The sequence below is a fragment of the Eumetopias jubatus genome, unplaced genomic scaffold (genome assembly GCF_037043125.1).
Source record: "Eumetopias jubatus isolate StellerSeaLion01/CBP00866 unplaced genomic scaffold, mEumJub1_p1.0 scaffold_13, whole genome shotgun sequence".
Taxonomy (NCBI): Eukaryota; Metazoa; Chordata; class Mammalia; order Carnivora; family Otariidae; genus Eumetopias; species Eumetopias jubatus.
This window is the reverse complement of record NW_028274819.1, coordinates 14,568,545-14,583,596: the sequence shown is the minus strand read 5'-3', so window position 1 is coordinate 14,583,596 and position 15,052 is coordinate 14,568,545. Positions and strand designations below refer to the sequence as shown.

The 15,052-nt window shown below is 35.6% G+C and overlaps 1 protein-coding gene and 1 pseudogene across 2 annotated transcripts; one reads left to right on the top strand and one right to left on the bottom strand.

The window, feature by feature from the left end:
- Nucleotides 1–797: 797 nt before the first annotated feature.
- On the top strand, nucleotides 798–5,335 carry LOC114215326 (olfactory receptor 4C46-like). Of its 2 annotated transcripts, none has more exons than XM_028111255.2 (2): nucleotides 798–815; nucleotides 4,415–5,335. In XM_028111255.2, exons 1-2 carry the CDS (start codon nucleotides 798–800, stop codon nucleotides 5,333–5,335), a joined length of 939 nt encoding a protein of 312 aa, XP_027967056.2. The 2 variants fall into 2 exon arrangements, with proteins under 2 accessions (XP_027967056.2, XP_087874312.1); XM_088018186.1 differs by lacking the exon at nucleotides 798–815 and adding an exon at nucleotides 2,163–2,180 and having other exon boundaries at nucleotides 4,421–5,335.
- Nucleotides 5,336–7,272: 1,937 nt separating this feature from the next.
- On the bottom strand, nucleotides 7,273–15,022 carry LOC114215190 (hyaluronan mediated motility receptor pseudogene; annotated as a pseudogene).
- Nucleotides 15,023–15,052: the final 30 nt, after the last annotated feature.

Below are 15,052 nucleotides of genomic sequence, written 5' to 3'. Positions count from 1 at the left end.
AATGGACCGATTTAGTTAATTTAACAAAGTCAGAAGATACACTGTAAATACAAAACACCACTCATATTTCTATAATTGCAAAAATCAGAAACTAAAATTAGAAACAATACTATGTAGAATACCATTTAAAACAACATTAGTTGTTTATTCAAATACTATGTTGAATAACATTTTAGAGAGAGAGAGGGAGAGACTGTGTGCTGGGAGAGGCAAAGGGAACTGGAGAGGTAAAAACTCAAGCAGGCTCCATGCCCAGCACAGAGTCCTCTATAAGGTTTGATCTCATGATCATGAGATCATGACCCAAGCCAAAATCAATAGTCAGTCACTGTACCAACTGAGCCACCCACATTCCCCAAAAATAAATTCTAAAAGTATATTTAAGACCTGTATATAAAAGCTAAAAAACACTGCTGATAGAAATTAAATAGTAAAATGGAGAAATATACTTTTCACTGGGTCAAAAGACTCCACTTTTAGGGACTCCCGGGTGGCTCTGTTGGTTAAACGTCTGCTTTCGGCTCAGGTCATGATCCCAGGGTTCTAATTATATGAATTTTTAAGGATGTCAAATAACTCAATGGGGAAAGTATAGACTTTTCCACAAATTATACCGGATCTATTGGATATCCATATGAGGAAAAAAACACCTAACCACCACCTCACCTCATGGCATACACAAAAAGGAACTCAAAATGAGTCAGAGGTCTCCATATTCAAGCTAAATCTATAGAAATTCCCAAAGAAATCTTTTTGACCTTGGGAGCAAACCAATATTTATTAGATACAAAATAATCATGAACCATAAGAAAAAAATAAAAATTGGGATTTGTCAACATTTTAAAACTCATGCTTATCAGGTAACACCATTTTTTAAAAATGAAGAGGCAATCCATGGATTAGGTGAAAATTTTCTATACATACAGAACATATGTATGCCAAAGGCCTGTATCATATGCAAAGAACATTTATAACTTAGTAATAAGGAAACCAGAACCCTCAGGTTTAAATAATTATGCAAAGGAAATGAACAAAAGTACACAAAGAAGGTATACAAACGGCCAATAATAAGATGAAAAAAAACTCAACATCATTAGTCATCAGGGAAAGCAAATTAAAACTACAACAATACATCACTTCAGGTCTCCTAGAATGACTCAAAGGAAAAACAGTACCAACTGAAAAAGATGTAGAACAACTGGGACTCATCTTGTGTTTTGATCTCCCTCCACAATTTTAATGTTGCCTACTCTTCCATACTGAACAAACTGAATTCCAAAGATAACTAATTGGGAGCTTTTTAGATTTTGTATTTACTTCCTGTCTCCTAATGAATGTGAAAACAAACAAACAAACAAAAACAGCTTTTGGAGTTAAGAACGTTAAAATGGCTACCATTGATTTCATGCCCTCACTGCTCTAGCTCTCAAGCAATCAGTAGCAGGTTCCAGAGAAGTTTTATTATTGCTAAGGAGGCAGATGTTCGCTCTGTAACGTGAGTCAACAGGTGTACTACATCACAGGTCACCACACTGGAATTATGCCATTTTTCTATTTACCTGACATTCAACTTTCTTAGAAACTCAAGTTCATTTAGAGAAAGGGGATTCCTACATGTTTGGGTTCCAAGCAGAGGGAATGCATTTCCCTATTCAAAACTGGATGGTTGTCAAACCTCTCTTCAGCATGGTTTCTAAGACAAAGCTTTCTGTCAGAGGAGATAATTAATTCCTGGGAGAGAAGTAGCAGCACTAAGACAAGGTCCGTGAACCTATGGAAACCACTTTAAATATCATGCAGTGCAAGGTGAAGATGGTTTTGTTGATCACATTTACAGAGCAAGTATGATCATTATGCTTAGAATGACCCAATTGAATGTGCTTACTCCATACATCTTGCTTCTTGCCTATGGGACCAGAGCCATCTGTAGATGACTTCCCCATAATGTTTCAAAGGAACCCATTCTAAATCCCAATCCCAAGTGTTCTGTAAAAACTTTCTGAGGTTTTTGGCTAGGACGAAGCTTTTGATTGATAAAAACACTTTCTTAAAAACTGTTCATTTGATATCAAATTATTTGAATAGTCTCTTACTGGGTGTGTCATATCTTTTATATTGAAAGATATTTATCTGAGAGGATGTCAGTTTGAAGATGGGATTATTTCTGAACACCCCCAAACATCATTAAGATCTTCTAAGTCTGTAAGGTAAGTTTTCCATATTGCTGATGCATCTTAAAAATTGTTACTTCCCATATATATTAATCATTGTTTCAGTCCCTTCAAATATAATATTAGAGTATTCCATCCTCACCTCATTTCTTCAAAAGATAGTTGGTAAATATCATTCACCTAAGCTGACAGATGAAAAATTTGAAACTCAAGGAATTGAAGTCAATTGTAAGACCCTGCTCTTCGTCACCAAACAGCATGCTTTTGCAGTGAGACATCTAGTTGAATAATCTGAACTAAACATGAGAGTGAAAACAAAATGTAAATGCACTTCTCACATAGAAGAGACATAAGTATGAATAATAAATGACAGATATCATCAGCTGTGTAGTCCAAGCATGAATGGAGAATTCTTTCTGGTAAAAAAGGCTACAGATAATTGAGTCTGTATGTCTACTTTATAAGTAAAATTGGAGAGGATTCTTCCTGAACTTCTTGCACAGTTAAATTATTGCATAATTATCACTCAAAATGTCAATAATTCCTATATCCTAGGTTCCTACACAGTTACAAAATAGATGAAAGTCCTCTGTGTGTACAACACGGTGGTGATATGTTCAAATATGTTTCCTTAAACAAGTCTCATAAAAACCTTGGATATGGATATTATCAATCTTGCATTATAGATGAGGAAACAAGGCTGTAATGTGCTAGAATTATACTCCATATAAAAGAAGATGCAAGGGGAAAAATCAGAATTCTAACCTGGTCTTTTTGATTTTCAAATGAAAACACTTACCACATTGGAAATCCTTTTCAACATTCAACAGATGGCTTGCTTTGGAGATGGATTGTAGTAAGGAGAGCTAGGTCTGAGGGAGAAGTCAAGATAAAAATATCTTTCAATGAATACAGTACAACATTTTATTTAAAAATTGGGAATTCAAGCATGTCATTGTGTGTGTGTGTGTGTGTGTGTGTGTGTGTGCGTGTCTCCTAATGAAATTGTGTTATATACACTTGGCTCCAGAGTAATAATAAAGCAATTATAATTATTGTGGTCATATAAAAAGGAGATTACTAGTTCAATGTTGTTAATTACAACAATATAGGGCATGGCTAATAATTTGGAGGAAATACATGTCAAGTATAATCTGAACTAATCTTGGTTCTGCCTTTAATTAGCATCTTGATCTTGGCAGGATCTTTAACTTCTCTATCTTTCTATTACATAAAGTATAAAATAAGTATAAGAGAAATAGCAAGAATTATCTTACAGGTTTGTGATGGGGATTAAATCAGCAAATGTCTGCAAAAACACTCAGAGCCACTAAACACTCAATTTTAGTAAATATTGTTATTGTTTTTATTACCATCAACCTGATTCTCTGACACTGATTTCTCATCTCAAAATGGATGGAATAATACCAAACACAGAGGATGTTTTCAGTATTTAATGAGATCCTGTCAACATTTGCTATTATTCCATGAACATAGTAATCAATGACTAAGTCAATTACCATACGTGTATCATTAGCAAATATAATACTATTGTATTTAGACAATAAGCATTATGAATTAATTTTATAGTAGCTTTTGTATACTTTCTTTACATACCCACCACCAACGCCCTGTTACTCCTATGTCAACTATTATAAATAATCTTTTAACTGGGATTTCTGTCACTGGTTTCCAACCCCCTACTAAACCTCACCCCAATTCACCAAGACACATGAAGATCTTTATTAAAATTATATCCCTTATTCCCCATTTCTCAAATTCCTCTTTACTTTTCCACCTATATTCTCACTGTCTTCCCATGGTTCCCCATTTCCTAAGGATAGAGGGAAAATTTCTTAACCCTGCATTCTGAACCTTTACATCATAAACTACCTTCTTTTTCTTACTTAGCTGCCACTATGTATTCAATCGACTACTTCATGTTATGTGGCTAATCAACTCGGATCATGAAGTGTGCACAGATGATCTCCTGCTTGTGTGTTTAAAGATTTCCTCCTGTCCATACTCAACAGAAACTTGAACCAGTAAATAATCTAAGTAATCTTAAAGAACTCATAATTTATTATCTATCTCAAAAAAACATATGAGAATCCACAACTCAATAGAATCTAGGTATGTATAACTTACTAGATGAAGAAGCTTAATAAATTCAAGGTTACGTAAATCAAAAGGGATTTTTTTTCAGGTAATGCAAGGATTCATGACATGAAATAATGGGAAACAGGAACAATGTGACAGAGTTTGTTCTACTGGGGCTCACAGAGAATCCAAAGATGCAGAAAATCATATTTGTTGTCTTTTTGGTGATTTACATCGTCTCTGTGGTAGGAAATATGCTCACCATGATCACTATCACTACCAGCCCATTACTGGCGTCCCCCATGTACTATTTCCTGGCCTGTCTCTCCTTCATTGATGTCTCCTATTCTTCTGTTAATACGCCTAAACTGATCATAGATTCACTCCGTGAAAAGAAGACCACCACATTCAATGCATGTATAACCCAAATCTTAGGGGAGCATTTCTTTGGAGGTGCTGATGTCATCCTGCTCACTGTGATGGCCTATGACTGCTATGTGGCCATCTGCAAGCCACTGCACTACACGACCATCATGAATCGACGGGTGTGTGGCCTGTTAATGGGAGTGGTGTGGTTGGGGGGCTTTCTTCATGCCACCATACAGATCTTCTTTATCATCCCTCTACCCTTCTGCAGCCCTAATGCCATAGATCATTTTATGTGTGATCTGAACCCTTTGCTCAATCTTGTCTGCATTGATACCCACACTCTAGGGCTCTTCGTTGCTGCCAACAGTAGATTCATCTGTCGGCTAAACTTCCTCCTCCTGATCATCTCCTATGTGGTCGTTCTGCACTCCCTCAGGAAGCACAGCTTGGAGGCAAAGCGCAAAGCCCTCTCCACCTGTGTCTCCCACATCACAGTGGTTGTCCTATTCTTTGTTCCCTGCCTATTTGTGTACATGAGACCTGCAGCTACTTTATCTATTGATAAAGCAGTTGCAGTGTTCTACACTCTGATAACGCCCATGTTAAACCCCTTAATCTATACCTTGAGAAATGACCAGATGAAAAATGCCATTAGGAAATTGTGTAGTAGAAAAGTTATTTCAGGTGAGAAATAAATATGGCTGAAGCCCAACATTGATTCAATGAAAACAAAGGTCTAAAGGACATTTTGGAAGTTCTTAGAAAGGAATACCTACCAAATAAAGAAAAAGCAAACTACTGTGAATTATAACTTCTGAAGTGAGTGGAGCAGAAATGTGTGCAAGAAAGAAAAGAAGCTTACCACAGACTATGCTACATGCTATATACGAATATAGCATGTAGCATAGTCCTATATATATTCATATTGACTATGAATATTTACTATCTATAAATTCTAATATATTTTTATTAAGAATTCTTCTCATATTTATACACCAGTGTTGATGATAACATGTTGTCTATAAATTATGGTATAAAACGACTATAGGGTTATAAAAGCAAAGAGCCATTTAACATCTGAGGGGTAACAATGATTACCCCGTTTCCAAATTTTCTTGTAGACTTTAGAGTCATATTGTATTGTTCATGTCACCCATCTTAGGCTGCTAATCCATAAGAAAAAAATGATGACTCAAAATATGAACATCTTATTCTTTGAGAGGAATTTCTATTTATTAAATAAAGTCACACTCTATAGAGTACTTGACTACTTCTTAAAAATAGTTTTTACAAGGTAGCACAATGTCTGGGGCACAAAAAATATTGAATGAGTGAATAATGGTATGAAGGAAGTTGAATAAAGTCAAGAAAATGTAGAGCAAAAAAATAATAGTAGAGACAAGGGACTTTTTTCCTACTTTTATCTGATTCAGACTGAGGATTTTAGATAGATCTCTTTGAGAAACCACAATTTGTTTGAACTCCTGATTAAACTATGTATTTAGAAAGATTGAAACTGAGATTCTCAGTGAAGGGACAAATAGCTTACCTTGATACTCTCTCTGCTCTCAGAAATATTTCATCATCATATGAATGTGAGCTGTTCATGCCGTTTTTCTCTGTTAATTAGATTACTTCTAGGTAACATTTCATTATGAAAAGCTGTTTTTAAAAATATGTGGTTCCATCTACACACAAAACAACTTCAGGATAAATATATTCCAGATATATATATATGATAATATATCCCCATTCACTAATCAATAGATATTTTTAGACAAAAAAATATATCAGACACATTGATGGTTGCTGGGCCTTCAGGGGTGAATAGAGAGGAACCAGAGTCTTGCCATCAGAAAGCTTCAGATCCACTGAGAGACACCCAGGAGGGAGCAGAATATGATAAGACCATGTTATAAATGGGAAGGTAGTGGCTGCACAGCATGTTGAGAAACATATTTGAGGGACACACAGCAAAGACCAAGGGATCAGGAAGACTTCTTAGATGAAAACAAATCAAAAAGGGGCGCAAAGGTTGAATGGGAATCATCAGAGTGAATAGGCATGCATTAGGGTGAGAATATTCCTGGGAGAGGATGCATAAGAAAGACCAGATGGTGAAAAAGAGTATGCAGAAAGCACAATCATTTCAATATGTTGTGGCAATTCATCTATTCATTCAATAATTAATTATTGAGCTCCTACTGTGTGTCGGGTTATAACCTAGACACACAGCTCCTAAAAGTCTAATTAGTAAGACATGAAACTAGAAAGTTAATGAAGGGAAGGTCAGGAAGGGCTCAGAACTGTGTTAAAGCTGAATGCCAAGTACCATGGGGAACACATTGAAAGGGTCTTCCATATCTTTTCATGGCCTGTAGCTCATTTCTCTTAGCACTGACTAATTCTGGACTGTCTGATGTTGTAGTTTATCTATCCTAACCTACTGAAGGACATCTTGGATGCTTCCAACTTTATGGACAATTATGAATAAAGCTGCCTTTAAACATCTGTGTGGAGGTTTTCTTGTGGACATAAGTTTTCAACTCCTCTGGGTAATGTCAAGGAGTGAGATTGCTAAATTGTTTTAGTTTTGTAAGAAACTGACAAACTGTCTTCCCAAATGGCTGCATCATTTTGCTTTCCCACTAGCAATAACTGAGAGTTCCTGTTGCTCCACATCCTCACCAGCATTATTGGAGACAGTGTCCGATATTTTGCCATCCTAATAAGCATTTGCAAATTAATTAATTCAAGAAGGCTCATGGACTTGGAGACAATTGGCCCAAACTTCACAATTAAAATATGACAAGTTCAGAATCTATGCCATGTTTGACCTGACATAAACATTGATCCCATCCATCATTGTGAATTCTAAGATCAAAAAAGTGTGCTTTGGTCAACTTATGTTGAATTCTACACTGTTCTTACATAAAATTAGATTTATTCCAAGGGCAATGGGCCACTACCCACAGTTTCTGAAGAGTGAGCAGTGGAACAAGAATTGTCTGTTAGATGCTGTTTCCTTTATTCTTCAGATCTAAGGACTCACATTTTACAAGTAGGCTCTTTACAGTTCAGAGAAAAATGTGAATGCCAGATTGCTGGGTGGGAAAGAGTAAAATAGCAGACATGTGCTCCCACATGATAAGGTAGCAAAGATAGAAAACATAAAATTATCTCTGAAGAGACTGCACAGCTACTAAGGGAAGAAGTAGAAGGAATGAGATTAAAAATGGAGGGTAAACTCAGCTGAGGTGAGCAGCAACAACGACATTTACTGTGGGAAATGTCATTTCTGGGTACTGGATGGAACTGAAGATCCAAGTTTTATACACATTGACAGGGACTGTTGAGACGTGAAGGAATCTGCAGAGCGTTGGTCAGCGATCTAGGGAATCTCAAGGACACAACAGTTTTTGCCTTGTTTCATTAGAGAAGCCACATAGCATAACCAGGAGAGAAACAGACTTTTTAGAAATAATATTTTGTATACTTATTCACTAGCTGATGGACATTTGAATTGTGTCCAGGTAATGGCCATAGCGAATGATGAGCTGTGAACTTTCATGTGCAAGCCTTAGTGGGGACATAGATTATCCTTTCTCTTGGATTGATACCTAAGAGTGGAATTGCTGAGTTATATGATGAGTGTATGTTAGCATTTTAAGAAACTGCCAAAGTGTTTTCAAAAGTGATGGTGTTTTGTTACATTTCCACCAGCAATGTGTGAGAGTTCTCGTTTCCCCACAACCTCACCAACACTTGGCATTGTCAGTCTTTTTTTTAAATTTATTATCTATTATTTATTTCTTTATTTCTTTATAGGTAATATTTTGGGCATTGTTACAATTAGGGTTTTTTTTTCCAGTTTTTATTTAAATTCCAGTTAGCATACAGTGTAATATTAGTTTCAGGTGTAAAATTAATTTTTTTGTTTTTTTTAATTTATTTTTGCTTGTTTCTTTCATATTTTAATTAAATTCCAGTTAGTTAACATACAGTGTAATGTTAGTTTCAGGTGTAGAATTTAGTGAACCACCACTGACATTCAAAACCTGCTGCTTTGGCTAAGTTCAAGTGTAGTTGCAATTAGGTGGTAACAAATAATCTATTAACGTAATAATGTATTTTATGTTTTATCACAATCTAGGGATTTACATCTAAGCATTGGTATACTTTTTTGATAAATAGTATTTGTATCAATTTTATTTTTAATTATTCTCTAATTTCTATTATTTATTTTCACTTTTTATTAAAAATGTTTCTAAATTACTATATACTTAAAATTGAAAGTTACCCTTTTATTATTGTTTTCTACCTTAACTGCATTGTCATTAGATAAGTTGCTCTGAGTGGCTCAGATAATTTAACACTAGTTGAGAATAAATTTATGGCATAAAATAGGATGAATATTTTAAATAACTCATATTCACTCAACAGCTGATGAATGTAGAGTTTTTTATATACCCATAGTTTGCTGCTTATTATTTGAATTAAATCCTCTATATGTATACACATTCAGATTTGTAAATGTTTCAGTGTTGCAAATTCTATCAATACTGAATGATTTTAAGAATTGATAATGGCTCTTTAAAGTCTGTTTTTTAAATATATATATAATAAAATAATATCAAATATATATATAATCTCTTGCTTCCAATACTACTGCATTTTGGGCACCTGGTGGCTCAGTTGGTTAAGTGTCTGCCTTCAGCTCAGTTCATAATCCCAGGGTCCTGGGATCCAGCCTGGCATAGGTCTCCCTGCTCTGCGGGGAGCCTGCTTCTGCCTCTCCCTCTGCCTGCCATTCCCCCTTCTTGTGTTCTCTCTATTTCAAATAAATAAATAAAATAATTCTTTAAAAAATAAAAATAAAATAAAAACCAAATACTACTACATTTTGACTGCTCTATCTTTTTCATGCTTTCAATTTTCAATTTTTCATGCCCTAGGAGTTAGGTGCATCTTTTGTAAAAAGCACCTATCAATTGATGATGTACAGTAACAAAAGACATGTTTCAAAATATTCAAAGCAACTCTACTCATATCCTTGAATATGAAATGCCTGAATGTCTAGCAAAAAAACAATGGATCAATTGTCACATACCTAGGCAATGAGATACCACAGCTCAATGAAAATAATCAGGAAACATAAAACATAAAGAATGAATCTCACGAACATATTAATGAGAAAAACAGTCACTGAAGAGTATAATCTGCATTACTGTTTTTCTACAAATTCAAACCCTAGGTAAATTTATTTTTTTTAAGAACTCTCATAATTTATTTAAAAACAAACAAACAGTAATCCAATTAAAAATGGGCAAAGGATATGAGTAGTTCTTCCAGGAGAGACATACAAATGGCCGATAAGCACAAGAAAAGATGGTCAACATCATTAATCATCAGGGAAATGCAAGTCAAAACCACAATTAGGTATCTCTTCACATCCACTAGTATGGTCAGAATGAAGAAATCAGGTAATAAGAAATGTTGGTGAGGATGTGGAAAAACTGGAACCCTCATATATTGCAGGTGGAATATAGAAAGATACAGCTGCTTTGGAAAAGAGTTCCTCAAAAGATTAAACATGAAGTTACCAAGTTACCAAGCAATTTCACTCTTAAGTATAACCCAAGAGAAACCAAAACATATGTCCACACAAAAACTTGTACATGAATGCTCATAGGAGCATTATTCATAATAGCCCAAAGGTGGAAACAAGTCAAATGTCTATCAACTGACAAATGGATAAATAAAATGTGACATATCCACACAATGAAATATTATTAGGTCATAAAGAGGAATGAAGTACTCATATGTACTATGACATGGATGAACTTTGAAAACACTGTTAAGCAAAAGAAGCTAGTCACAAAAGACCACATATTATTTGAGTGCACAAATAAGAAATATCTGGAATAGGGAAATTTATAGAGACAGAAAGTAGATTAGTGGTGGGAGGGGTGAATGAGGGGATAGGGGGATGACAGTTAAAAGGTAAGGGGTTTCATTTTGAGGTGATACAAATGTTCTAAAATTGACTATGGAGATGGTTGCATATCTGTGAACGTACTAAACACCAGAGTTGAATACTCTAAATGGGTGAATTGTATGGTACGTGAATTATATCTTAATAGAGGTGTTAAAAAAACTTAAATGCTTAGCTATCTTCTTCTTAAGTAACTCTACACCCAATATGGGCTCGAACTCATGACTCTGAGATCAAGAGTCACATGTTCTACAAACTGAGCCAGCCAGGTGCCCCAAATGCTTAAACTATTTTTTGAATACGGCTTATCTTTATGATATTTATTTATACCAAGGACTTTGCTATTTTGCAAATAGAAATGGATGTGTAAAGCTTTATGAACTCTTCCAAATACACTAGTGATTTTCAATATACTAATGAGGTAGTTGGAAAACCTGGGAACATTAATAGCCATCTGGTCAACACTCTAAAATAAATCCATAATTCTCAGATGGATGTTCCTCTATAAACTTAGTTTTTTCTGATACCGAAGTCCTTCCTTAAACTCAAATTTTATAGTTAGAATAACAAATGCCCCACCCTAATACCTTCAATAGAACTAAGTGTTATTTTAGAAACCGATTTGAGTTGGCTATTTTCATCTTTCAGTTTCACAACATGCTTGATTTTTTGCTTTAGATTTTGATGACCCAGTAATTTAGCATATGCATCTCTTAGTTTATTTAGTTGTTCCTGAGCTGCACCATGTTCATTCAACAAAGCCTGTTTCTCTGTTTCAAATGCATCCAGCTGTAGCTGAAAAGGTTTCGTTTTATTATATAGTTCTTCATAAAGGAGACGCCACTTATTCATTTCCTCAGTTAACTCTACCACTGTGTTTTCTTTTCCAGCTTTTCTTGCTTCTTCCTCTTCCAGTTGTTTCTTGAACTCTTCACTTTGTTGCTTGAGTTGGTTCTGCAAGTCAGTTATTGTTTTAAGAGAAGAGACTGTGATTTCTTTAATTTCTGCTTCTTTAAATGCTGACTTGGTCTGCAGATCTAGAAGCATCTTTGTGTATTCTTGATTTGAGGTCTCAACTGCCAATATCTGATAATGAATGTCCTCTGCATTTTTCTCGGCCTTGGCCACTTTTTCCTGAAGTGATGAGTTCTCCAGCTTAAGATCTTCTATCTCACTAGCTGTTAATGCTTTATAACTTTCAAATTGAGCAGTAACATCTCCAAGGTTTTGTAGTGTACTATCATACTTCTCCTGTAAAAGCAGGGTGGCCTGATTGTGAGCAGCATTAGTTTTTTCCAGTTCAGCTTCTTTCCCTTTCAGCTTCTCTTCTAGGAGTTTTAGTTCTTCAGCTCGAGATTTTGTTTCCTCTTCCAACTGCCTAACTAGCCTTTCAGCTTGTTCCTCCTTTTGCTGTAATTTATCTAGCTCATCCAGTACTTGCTTTAATTCTTCCTCAAAGAGAGTCCTCTCTTTCATCATTTCCTCTTGAAAAGAACATAGCTTCTGTTGAAGACTGGAGGACAATTCCTTCTCTTGTTGCAGAAGTGAATCAGTCTGTAATTCTTTTTGTTGTAGTTTTTCATGTTCCTGTTTTTCAAGAGTAAGTTTCTCCTTTAAGTTTTGCATTTCAGAATTTAGAGTTTCATCCCGTACTCTATCCCTGTTGACAAGGTCTTCTTTTTCTTTTTCGAGCAGCTGACACTTAGCATTCAGGTCTTCTACTTGTTTAGAAAGTAAAACAACATTTTCCTCAAGAGACTGCTTAAGGCTTACAACTTCATGGTTCTTTTCTTACAAATTTTCTTCTAACTGGGCAATATCTAGCTTGTATTTTTCCACTTGATCTGATGCACAACTAATTTCTTTGATGTATTCTAAGAGTTTTTCTGTTTCAGATTTTTCATCAATCTTTTCCTTCTCTATCAAAACAAGTTTCCCCTCAAGTTGTGCTATTTCCCCCTGAGACTCCTCAAGATTCTTCTGAGTGACGTGCAGCTTCACCTCCATGCCTTCCTGTTTAGCCATCATACTCCTCATCTTTGTTTCTCTTTTGTTTCTAAGTTTCATTAACTCAAGGCTCAGAATTCTCATAGTCTTCTGGTTACTATCTTCAGAAAACTTTGATTTTAGTAGCTCATTAGTCCAGGTTAACTCAATAAGCTGTTTTTCTAGTGAAGCATTACTTGCAGAGAGAGATGTTTTCTTCCTGACTGTAGCATTTAGCTTGGCCTCCATTTTCTCTAGTTCAGCTTCCAGATCCTGGATCCGCTTGTCCTGAGCACCACGTTCCTGCAGAAGAACACGAATCTCTTTTTCTAATATCTTCAAATCTTTATCATTCTTTTGAGATTCCTTCTTTAATCCCAAAGTCTTTACTTTTCTTGCTGAAGCAGGCAGGGTAGTATCTTTGTCAACATTAAGATTTTGTTGAGATTCTTTTTGTTTTTTAAATCTTTGTGATTTCTGAAAGGATACTGGTCCTTTCAATACTTCTGACGTTTTAACATCATAAGCACCTGGAGACGGTGCACAACCGGAAGGGTCATTGAATCGTTTCAGGGGCACCTTAGGAAAAGATATGTTGATGACCAGCTCCACGAACTGAAGGTCACTAACCTCAAACCCTAGGTAAATTTAATCATTTTTGTAGATGAAGATAGTGATTACTTTCCAAAGGTGGTCATTTTAAAGATTATGAAGAGGACTTCAAGTGTACTGATAATTTGTGACTTTTAATCTGATTGTTGATTAGATGATATTGCTCATTTTATTGATCTACCCATTCTACACATGAAGATGATCTGTATTCTAGTAACGAAGTTGATCATTTTAAGTACATGGCCTTTCAAACTTTAGACTGAAAAATGTTTTATGATGTTCTTTCAAAGCATAAAATCAAATCTTGCAATAGTTTTGTTTCTTTATTAGTAGCTGTTGAGAAGGTAGTTTGTCCAATTTCTCTTTGTTATAAAAACTCTACTTAATTTTTTCTCCCTCATTATTTTTTGCTACTATTCATTCTTCTTTGCACAGTACCTCCAAAATGCTTGTAGCTCCTGTATTGCATGTGGCTAATCTAAAACTGCTTCAGGGGCACCTGGGTGGTTCAGTCAGTTAAGCCTCTGCCCTCACCTCAGGTCATGATCCATGGGTCCTGAGATCAAGCCCAGGGTCTGGCTCCCTGATCGAAGGGGGGTCTGCTACTCTCCCTCTCCTGCTCCTCTCCCACCCTCCTGTGTGCTCTCTCTCTCTCAAATAAAAAAATAAAATTTTAAATACTTAAATAAATAAAAGTCTTCTAGTATTATAATTATCTTTCTTCTTATAAAGTTCCACTATCCTGTTCTTTGTCTGTCATAACTAGTATTTTTCTTAAGAGAGCTTATTTTAAATTCCATGAAACATGAGCAAAAGGTCTTACATTAAAGTTGTAAGGTCTTCTTTTTTTAATTTTTAAAATTTTTTTAAAGATTTTATTTATTTATTTATTTATTTGAGAGATAGTGCATGAGAGGGGGTAGTGTCAGAGGGAGAAGCAGAACCCCAATGAGGAGGGAGCCCGATGCGGGACTCGATCCTGAGACTTCAAGATCATGACCTGAGCTGAAGGCAGTCTCTTAACCAACTAAGCCACCGAGGCACTTTAAAGTTGCAAGGTTTTAATGTATTATCTATTTTCACTAGAAAAACTTTTTCAGAAGAATCTTCATTTAGTTACAAGATGTCTTCATTTAGGTATTGTGCAATTTATTTTGTAATCAATAAACTTTATTTTTTAGAGCAGTTTTACTTTTACCACAAAATAGAGTGGAAACTACAGAGATCCCATACCCCCATCCCCCTCACTGGGACAACCTCTCCCTCCAGAGGGCTACATGTGTTAAATCAAATGAACCTACATCAACACAACATTATCTCCCAAAATTCAGTATACATCAGGGTTCACTCTTGGTGTTTGACAGGTATAATATAACTGTCCCAAATTCAGGGATATACAGAACAGTTTCACTACCCTAAAAATCCTCTGTGTTCCACCTATTCATCCCTCTCCCCTCCCTAATCCTTGGCACCCAGGGATTGATATTTTTGCTGTTTCCATAATTTTGCCTTTTCCAGAATGTCACATATAGATGGTCCCCAACTTACAGTGATTTGACTTGTACTTTTCCAACTTTACAAGGGTGTAAAAGTGATATACATGCCGTAGAAACTGTACTTTGAATTTTGAATTTGGGTCTTTTCCCAAGCTACTGATAATGCAGTACAATCCTGGTGATTCTGGGCAGGGGCAGTGAGGTGCAGCTCCCAGTCAGCCAAGCAATCACAAGGGTCAACAATCAAGACACTTACAACCATTCTGTTCCCATACAGCAATTCCGTTTTTCATGTGCAGTACAGTATTTAATAAGTTACATGA